The sequence below is a fragment of the Eucyclogobius newberryi genome, unplaced genomic scaffold (assembly GCF_026437365.1).
Source record: "Eucyclogobius newberryi isolate DKJ021-1_F unplaced genomic scaffold, fEucNew1.0.hap1 SCAF_6, whole genome shotgun sequence".
Lineage (NCBI taxonomy): Eukaryota > Metazoa > Chordata > Actinopteri > Gobiiformes > Gobiidae > Eucyclogobius > Eucyclogobius newberryi.
Genome location: NW_027316278.1, coordinates 27,550,311 through 27,559,232, shown reverse-complemented (window position 1 = coordinate 27,559,232; position 8,922 = coordinate 27,550,311). Strand labels below are relative to the sequence as shown.

The following is an 8,922-nucleotide window of genomic DNA, read 5'->3' as shown; positions in this document are numbered from 1 at the left end:
GTTCTTACTGTAGACATACCTTAAGTTTGGGGCCAAACGTGATCTTCAGCTATTTTGCCATTCATAGTTTTTGTACACCCAAATATTTTTTTTGCCCATGTTCCCTTATCCTGCTTCTCCCAACAACATTTGATAGAACAAAGCTGTCCCCATGTTCCCCATACATGTATGCTTCTAGCCTGTTCCTCTGTTCCTAAACATAACCCATAGCCTTAACCTTTCTATCTGTTCCAAATCCTAACCTTTGAGAAATGAACCATAAAAACAACAATGAATAGAAAAGCAGAATAGAAATATATAATAGAAAGATAAATCTATGTAAGCAGGTTTGACTTCCAGACTGGACGGTGCTTTACTGTGCGGAGTTTACATGTTTTTGCCCATGTCTGGGTGTGTTTCCTCTGGGCTTTGGTTTCCTCCATCAACCCTAAACACGCACAATAGAGAATCCTCCAGATCTGCAGCAACCACTGACACCAATCTAACAGGTTGCCTCAGACATTGAAGAGTGGGTCAAATACAGTGGTCCTTGATCACAAATGAACACTTGCCACAGGCCTAGGCCCATGTCTGACTTTAATGTGTGCCCCACAGTGTATTGTTAAATCAACAAGGAGAGAACAAGTTACCAAAGTACTCTTCTTGTCATTCCTTGCTATTACATCACAAGTTGCAATTGTACGCTATGTTCTGTAAATTATTAATGGAAATTTCAGTGATATAACCATTTTCCTTTGTGCTATTTAAATTTTAATTTTGTCAGGATGTTACAAAGTAGGACTACACCTGTGACTGTTCACACTTTTTTCATCTTCACTTATTAAAGTCTCTGGTTTAATGCAGTGTCACGCACTACCAGACCCTTCACTAATGATCCTTGTACCTCGAAACATTGACTCTGACCTCTGACCCCTATGGCCACTCTGCGGTCATCTCACACTGCCCAGAAGATGGTAAGTCCTGCTCTCATTACGGACCTTTAAGTGGCTTTTGGCTTTCACGGTCACTCTCCAAGTATCCTCAGAAGTATAAAAGACAAGGCCGTGGTGCCATGAACCCGAGAAGGTAGAAGAGCATCTTAAAGGTCGAAGCCCCTTGTTCATCAGACAAAAAGAAAGTAAGTTTAAGCATAGTGATCTCTGAATGTATCTTCATTATTATTGTTTTGTGTTTGAACTGTTTATATTGTTAATCTTTTTCTAACAGACATGAGTGGTGTTGCTGTGACGGTGTCCTTGTTCCTTTTGCTTTCCCTGTGCTCGGCGTGTTACATCTCCAACTGTCCCATTGGTGGAAAGAGGTCTGTCATGGATGCTCCTTTGCGCAAGGTGAGCTATGTATACTGGTTGTGTTTTTAATTTTATCTTTTGTTGTACTCTTGATGTAAAATTGAACGAGTATGTCCCATCCAGTGTATGGCGTGTGGCCCCGGCGAGAGGGGCCGCTGCTTTGGCCCCAGTATCTGCTGTGGGGAGGGCCTGGGCTGCCTGATGGGATCCCCAGAAACCGCTCACTGTGTGGAAGAGAACTACCTGCTCACCCCCTGCCAGTCGGGAGGGAGACCCTGTGGATCAGAGGGGGGCCGCTGTGCTGCCTCAGGACTCTGCTGTGACTCAGGTCAGTCTGCAAAGCTTTCAATAGCAAAAACTTGTTAGAGTACCAGTTAGGAAGTGTTGGGCAGGTGCGACTAAACAAATGTTTGTCCATACATGCACTGTTGGTCATCAAAAAATTGACCATTCTCTCCCTCAGATTCCTCAGATTATCAGGTCAGGTATCAAAATGTTCCCATGGAACAGAAGAATGGATCTATCTATAGGTCTATTTGGTTCTACACTTAGATCTTAATAATTAAGCCAGACCTTTAATTTAGGATTGTCTGCTCCAAGAAATCTCTTTGAGCCCCGATAAGAAGAAGTTGGCCTCTGTTGTACATTGTGTGTGAGCTTTGATAATGATGGATGTCACTTGCAGAGAGTTGCACCACAGACCAGAGCTGCCTGCCCGAGGAGGAAGAAGACCTGGCGGGACAATACGAGCCTGTCGACCCCAATGACATCATCCTCAGGCTTTTACACCTGGCCAATCACAACGTCGCGCATAGACTGCACCAATGAGCAGCTCCTGACACCACAACAAGGGATTGTATTTCTATACAATATAGTTTTCTTTTAGCTCTTTCCATAGAGTACTTGTGTAGAATGCCTTTGTCTATATTTTTATGTACAAAATGTGGATGATGGTCATCCAGATGCATGCTGAAATAAAATTTGGAGAGACTATTTCAAAGCATGTTGCATTATTGAGTCTTAATCTTTGAGCCGAACCGTGTATTGCTGTATTGTTTCTAAGATCTGTTATACCACTACTCACAGCGCCTCAGATTCTGTGCAGTCAGCAAACCTTATCAAATGCAGTTAGTTGTAATCAGTGAGCACAAAGCCCAGAGCTGTGTTTATCTCAACCATATTCAGATGTCCATTCTTCTTGATCCTCACATGACACAGTGAAACACAGACTATTGCAAAAGGTTTTAATTAACCCTGCTACATTTGATCTTATCTCAGTGCTACACCACAAAGACGTAGAGAGCATAAAAGAAGGTTTTTACACATTATCAGCACACTTTAATTTGGTCTGACATACTTAGATAAACTCGTGAAAGATTACCTCACCAGCGTGAGCTAGAGTTCGAGTAGTTCATACAAGAAGAAAGGAACTCAGCAGTGGCCGACCACTTCAAAGCCAGCTGGGGTTTATGAAGTAGAATTCACATTCATTTTACACATAGACATTTTTAAATATAAATATATAAGACTAAAGCATTTGAAAGCTGGCTGGGTGCTTCTTTGCAATATGACAACCAATGACAACTTAATTGTCTTTTTGTTTTTTTACCACACAGTTGGTTAGCCTCTGTCTTGCCTTCACTCTCTTAATATATGACTCCTATGATAAAAATGAATGGAAAATGTACAGTTTGAATCGGAGTGGGTTTTGTGGTGGGCTGTACTGTTGTGCACCATGTCCCTCTTCTTATTGGTTATTCGGCCAGGAGAACATATCTAACATACTTGCTGCATACACGCCTGATCGAAATGGACAAATTACCATTGGTTGTCCCATTTTCATTCATGGACAATGGCAATTTTGGTGAAGTGTCCCCAAGAACACAACAGTAACCAGTCCAACCGCTCTCCCACTGTCACCTCCCTGCCTCCTCACTGTGGCACCTGGTAATCCCAGAGGTCTCCCACCCAGTACCATCCAGACCCAACCGTGGTTACCAATCAAGGTCAGACGAGATCAGACGTTTTCAAGGTGCTTTGGCCACAGCCTTCTAAATAACTGAGACTAAGGCCCTAAGAACAATGACAAAACTACTAGAGAGTACATAGTAGATCTTCATTGTGACGAAATTATGACAAAATGAAAAAAATAAGTTAATAAATACCCAGAATGACAATAAGTGGGAGCAGTTTGGAAGCCAAGAGTCAAATTTATTGTGCCATGTCAAGATATAATGCCGGTAGCTTGAAATTGACAGCTCTAGGGAAACTTGACGACAAGAGATACCTGCAATTGTCCCAAATGTTTTCAATATTTCACAGTTATTTAACATGTACGCACTATTTTTCATTTTTGGGTGCGTAAATGGTTTTAGAATTGTATCTTTAACTGGGATGGACTGAGAGATCAAATTTGCGCAGTGATCTCATTTTGTCACAAAGTGATGCTTTTGTTGAGGGGTTTGGAGGATTTTAAAGTTTAAATTGCAGTGGTTGAATTAGTATGAACTATAATAAAGTTAAATAAAAAAAAAAGGAAGATTGAAAAAATGTATGTACAATAGAACCGGTAAAATATTGCAATAAAACAAATTGAAATTATAAAATTATGTAGAGCGGGAGAAAGAGAGTAAGCAGTAAATAAAAATGCAAAGAAAATGATTGCTTGGATGCGTTTATATTATATATATACATATATATATATATATATATATATATATATATATATATATATATATATATATATATATATATATATATATATATATATGTATTTTAAGCCTTGGTTCATTCAATCATTTAACTCTTGATATTGCATTGATAAGCATCAGATCAATAGTAATGGTTTTGGTAAGTGGAGCTCTGTAATCAAAGACACATGTCATGAATAATTAAAGTGCTGTTTCAAGCCTTTAAAAGGCCACAGAGCGTGTTCATCTTCACACTGCTGCCAACATGTCTTTTACCGGAACTTTTAAAGAGGTGTCTCAGGAGAACTCTGAGGCTTTTATGCGGGCATTTGGTAAGATATTAAATTACTTACAGTTTATACATGTTTATGTTTACATTTTTTATTTGGATTGTCAATTCAATCATCCAAATGAGCTCCACAATTTAGATTACCAGATCCTATGACTAAACCAAATCTGCATCCCAAAATGGGTCCGATGGAATACCATGTTCAGTTCATGTGTTTATAAATGAACTAATGTGTTTTTAAATATGCTGAAAGTACATGTTACTGCTTATCAAATAGAGAAGCATGCAATTGTGAATAATACGTTCTATTATGTTTTAGGTACACCTGAAGAACACATTAAAATAGCCAAAGACCTGAAGAGCATAACTGAGATTGAGGAGAATGGAGACCATTTTAAAATGACAATCACCACAGGAACGCACGTTAGTGTTGTTTCGTTTACAGTCGGTCAGGAGTGCGAAATTGACTCTATCACAGGGGAGAAATTCAAGGTAAAATTGAACATCAGTTTTGAAAAAAAAAATAAACAAATAGATTAAATTGTGTGTTTTTTTAGGGAGTGATAAAGCGTGAAGGCAATAAACTCATTGGCAACATGAAGGGAATCGAATCGGTCACAGAACTGGTGGATGCAAATACTATTGTCAACGTGAGTATAAAGTTTCACTGACTGGTAACTTGAGAAATCATGCTTGTATCGGTGTCATGCTTTTGCCACTCTTCTTTCCTTTCCAGACAAGTACTTTAGGTGGTATCAAGTTCAAGAAGACAAGCAAACGTGTTTAAAAACTTGGAAAAATAAGCTTGAAAAAATAAGAATAAAATATTATAATTTGTCTACAGTTTTTTATTAATGCTTCATTTGGATCTATATTGTAGATATGAGTTCAAAGTTCAAAAACGATTAACACTTTTCATTAATTCAACTTAAAGCAATAGCAGTTTGTTAAAGAAGACCTATTGTGTACTATCACACCCGATAATCATTATGTTATATATTTGGACGTGTTTAACTGCCATGTTGATCTAAAACAACTTAATACGAAAAAAGAATCAGCTCACTTCTGATTTTCACCGGCTGGCCTTTGGAGAGTTGCAAATTGCAATAGCAAGCATTATTTTCATTTGTGAAAAGATGTGAAAAGATGGTCAAACAATACCGCCTTGGCCAGAAAAATTTGGTTTAATAAAACATGTATGAATCACTCTAAATATAACAGATTAGTTAAATAATAAGAAAAAAAATGTTTAATCATAGTTAAAAAGCTCCCAAAAGCCCACGGTTTCCTTTACAAAGCACTGTGATCAATGAAAAGAGGTTTGCCCCAGCACACTGGCCACTGAATACATTTATTTGTTCAAAACACAGCAAGCCTGATAGAAAAAGATGCAGTCTCGGTCTTACAGGTACTGTTCATCGGACTTAAAGCCTGAGGATAAAGCGAGACGTCCACATCTTTTTCTAAGAGACATGAGTGGTGTTGCTGTGACGGTGTCCTTGTTCCGGCATGATGGTCCGGCATGATGCAAAGGGCTTGTTTCTTTCTGTAGATGTCCTGGATTCGGGGTAGAGGTTCTCCAACAATCGGTTTTGACTGTCCTCGTAGTCCATATTTCTGCTAAAATAGGCCAAAGTGCATCGGCGCCACTGAGTTTTGGTGCTTCCCCTTTGGCTTCTGTCCCAAACCAAGATGTTGCCATGGTGATTTGGCCCTATCACAAATAGAATAAACACATTATGACGTAACTAATACAATATAAGATAAGATAATATAATCCTTTATTGTCCACACATGGGGAAATTTCATGTGTGGACCATGTTATAGTACTTTTTCAACATTTTGAAAATTGCAATGAGATTTTACAAAGACTTTTTGCCTGCACAGAGTTGAGCAGTTGGATGGAGACAGCAAGAATGATTCCCGGTGTCTCTCGGTGGAGCTGCGTGGTTGAACAAGCTCTTGCAGCTGGCCAGCACACTGTGGAGCGTGTGGGAGGGAAAGTCCAGAATAGGCCTAATTTTGAACAACATTCTCCTCTCTAACTGGACAGTCAGAGTGCAGCTCCATCCCCACATGTCCAGCCTTCTTGATGATCTTAGTGAGTCTTTATTTATTGTATATTTCTGATATGGAAACGGTTAAGGCCAAAATCATAAACCTGATCATCAAATCAATAGGTTGCTTGAAGTGGAACTAAACAACTAAAAGCCACAGCCCAAATGAGCTGTTAAATTGGGCTGTGCCTGGAGGACTGATGTTGCTTTCATGTGGTGTCGGATAAATTGTAAATAGCGTAACTGGCACCATGAAGTCATTTGCTCAAGTCAGAGAAATGGGAATTGTGGAAGAGGCACAAACAATTAGTTCAATCAATATGTCTTTGTTTTAGACCACCAGCTGCAAATTAACATTTCGGATAAAGTTGAACAGGACCGGTAGACAAAATTTTAAGCACCCCTCAGTTTAGTTGCAAAAATGTTCACTTTAATGTTCATTTTGATACTAAATATCTTAAAATCCATTTATCTAGTTCTTCTTTTCTTCTAGTCCTTCTTTTTACACCCACCAATCCCACCATCCCTGGGGTCACAACTCCCTTTCCTTATCCTCTCCTTGACGTCCTGATCCCTACACATGAAATGGGTGAAGAAGTCCAACCCACAGACAGATAACGAACAAGGCGGGAGGAGACAGGAGAGAGGGTCAATGGGGCAGCCTTTCCTCAGGTGCTGTTCTGACCAAAAGGACTCTGACGTGATGACTACTCACCCCTGACCGACTTGTTCACCACCCCTTATCCTCTGCTGATGTCCTTGTACTTGTGCTGTTGCAACAATACAAATAAAGTTGTATTATTTCATCATATGTCTGCCTCCGCTCATTTTTCTTCCAAATTCTTTATCTCCTCTGAGCTTTGCAACTCCACTTAATAGAGAAATTGAGGAGCCAAGAATACAAGGAAAGAGAACTGGAAGTATAACGACTGTTTGTTGACTTGAGCAAAGGACTTGGTGCTGTGTTCGCGTGCACATAAGTTTATCTCTTCTCTGAGTTTATCAGGAACTTATCTGAAAGATTACCCCACCTTAGTATAGTACTCTAACAGTGTAGAGTATTATCCACCACACTGGCAAATATACCTGGATATGTTTTAAATTATTTGATTGTGACTGGCCTGAAAGAAAAAAGCAATGAATGTAATAAAGTGCATAGTGTATTATTGCAATAAATATCAGCAATTAAAAGTAAAATACTAAGTAAGGCATTAGAAAAAATAGCAACATTAACAGAAATCCATGAGGTTACGCATTAATTTTATGTTTATCCAGCAGTCATTTATTTTAGGCCGTGATTTACACATTTTTCACTCCGGGATCATTATGTGCACAGACAGTCACTTCAGGAACACGGGCTTCCTAATCAAAGATACTTGTCGTTAATGATTGAAGAGCAGCAACAGGCCTTTAAAAGCGGGGCTATTGACTCCTGTCCGCCTTCACTGCTGCCTGTCGACATGTCTTTTGCTGGAAAATACCAACTTGAGTCTCAGGAGAACTTTGAGCCCTTCATGCGGGCAATTGGTAAGACTTTACATTTTATCTTTTGGTTCTTGTAATGGAATCCAAGCAGAATGAGCTCCTCAGTTTGCATTGAACCCAAAAGTGCTCTCTATGATATGTATCCTACGACATTTGCTCTCTTTAAACCATGCCATGTTTCAGCAATAACCTTTTTACTTTGTCATTTTTCTTGCACTTTTGGTGTGTAATGTCTTGATGTTTTAGGTCTCCCTGATGAACTCATCCAGAAAGGTAAAGACATCAAGAGTGTTTCCGAAATTGAAGTGAATGGCGACAACTTTAAAGTAACGGTTACCACGGGAACAAAAGTCATGGTAAATTCATTCACGCTCGGTCAGGAGGGCGACATTGAAACGCTTACGGGAGAAAAAGTCAGGGTAAGGCATTTACCGGTGATAATACTAATAGGGTTACATACTATTTTAACCATTTTAATCATTTCAATTCCACAATGCTATTTAAAGTTTTGTGCTTTCTAGGCAACGGTGAAACGTGAAGGCAACAAACTTATAACATCCTTGAAGGGAATCGAATCGGTCACAGAACTGGTGGATGCAAACACTATTGTTAATGTGAGTAACTTGTATATTTCATGCTTTGAATAACAACGTCATGCTTATGTCACTCTTCTTACCTTGCAGACAATGACAGTTGGTGGTATCAAGTACAAGAGGATAAGCAAACGTATTTAAACATTTGGAATAATAAAGTTTAAACTGAACTGGTCTCATTTTCTTAAATGGTTGCATTTGAAGTATGTGAGTATAAAGGTTCTATGAGCTGAGTCTCCCAGTATTTTAAACACAACTTGTGCGTGCACTTTGATAAGACTCCCATTATTTGGTTTATTTTGCTTGCAATTGATTAAATGTTGCTTGGGGTATTTGCATTCATTTTGTTCTAAAACCAAGAACGTTTCATTGGAGAGTGACACCGTGAAAGAGATGTAATTGATTGGTTATTGACATAAAATAAATTCTTATCAAGTAGGGCAAGTAGAAAGATAAAGAATATGTTGTGTTCATGTTCTAGTATTTGTCCTGTCTGATAGAAGGTTGGAGTCTATAAAA

The 8,922-nt window shown here is 38.9% G+C and overlaps 3 protein-coding genes across 3 annotated transcripts; all 3 read left to right on the top strand.

Annotated features, from left to right (window-relative positions):
- Nucleotides 1-902: 902 nt before the first annotated feature.
- oxt (oxytocin) lies at nucleotides 903-2,282 on the top strand. The gene is made up of 4 exons (XM_072433728.1): nucleotides 903-1,117; nucleotides 1,207-1,328; nucleotides 1,413-1,617; nucleotides 1,975-2,282. Exons 2-4 carry the CDS (start codon nucleotides 1,209-1,211, stop codon nucleotides 2,115-2,117), a joined length of 468 nt encoding a protein of 155 aa, XP_072289829.1. The 5' UTR covers nucleotides 903-1,117; nucleotides 1,207-1,208; the 3' UTR covers nucleotides 2,118-2,282.
- Nucleotides 2,283-4,231: 1,949 nt separating this feature from the next.
- LOC140346958 (fatty acid-binding protein, liver-type-like) lies at nucleotides 4,232-5,100 on the top strand. Its single transcript, XM_072433250.1, has 4 exons — nucleotides 4,232-4,311; nucleotides 4,588-4,760; nucleotides 4,826-4,918; nucleotides 5,005-5,100. The coding sequence occupies exons 1-4, from the start codon at nucleotides 4,245-4,247 to the stop codon at nucleotides 5,053-5,055; spliced, it is 384 nt and encodes a 127-aa protein (XP_072289351.1). The 5' UTR covers nucleotides 4,232-4,244; the 3' UTR covers nucleotides 5,056-5,100.
- Nucleotides 5,101-7,650: 2,550 nt separating this feature from the next.
- LOC140346745 (fatty acid-binding protein, liver-type-like) lies at nucleotides 7,651-8,573 on the top strand. The gene is made up of 4 exons (XM_072432930.1): nucleotides 7,651-7,852; nucleotides 8,057-8,229; nucleotides 8,332-8,424; nucleotides 8,494-8,573. Exons 1-4 carry the CDS (start codon nucleotides 7,711-7,713, stop codon nucleotides 8,542-8,544), a joined length of 459 nt encoding a protein of 152 aa, XP_072289031.1. The 5' UTR covers nucleotides 7,651-7,710; the 3' UTR covers nucleotides 8,545-8,573.
- The last annotated feature ends 349 nt before the right edge of the window (nucleotides 8,574-8,922 follow it).

Excerpts from the sequence above, each read along its gene's own strand:
- LOC140346958 (XM_072433250.1), top strand. The coding sequence starts at position 4,245 with ATGTCTTTTACCGGAACTTTTAAAGAGGTGTCTCAGGAGAACTCTGAG. Across the intron at positions 4,312-4,587 it reads GGCTTTTATGCGGGCATTTG|GTACACCTGAAGAACACATT; the intron begins GTAAGATATTAA and ends ATTATGTTTTAG. Across the intron at positions 4,919-5,004 it reads ATGCAAATACTATTGTCAAC|ACAAGTACTTTAGGTGGTAT; the intron begins GTGAGTATAAAG and ends TTTCCTTTCCAG.
- oxt (XM_072433728.1), top strand. The coding sequence starts at position 1,209 with ATGAGTGGTGTTGCTGTGACGGTGTCCTTGTTCCTTTTGCTTTCCCTG. Across the intron at positions 1,329-1,412 it reads TGGATGCTCCTTTGCGCAAG|TGTATGGCGTGTGGCCCCGG; the intron begins GTGAGCTATGTA and ends TGTCCCATCCAG. Across the intron at positions 1,618-1,974 it reads AGGACTCTGCTGTGACTCAG|AGAGTTGCACCACAGACCAG; the intron begins GTCAGTCTGCAA and ends TGTCACTTGCAG.
- LOC140346745 (XM_072432930.1), top strand. The coding sequence starts at position 7,711 with ATGATTGAAGAGCAGCAACAGGCCTTTAAAAGCGGGGCTATTGACTCC. Across the intron at positions 7,853-8,056 it reads GCCCTTCATGCGGGCAATTG|GTCTCCCTGATGAACTCATC; the intron begins GTAAGACTTTAC and ends TTGATGTTTTAG. Across the intron at positions 8,230-8,331 it reads TTACGGGAGAAAAAGTCAGG|GCAACGGTGAAACGTGAAGG; the intron begins GTAAGGCATTTA and ends TGTGCTTTCTAG.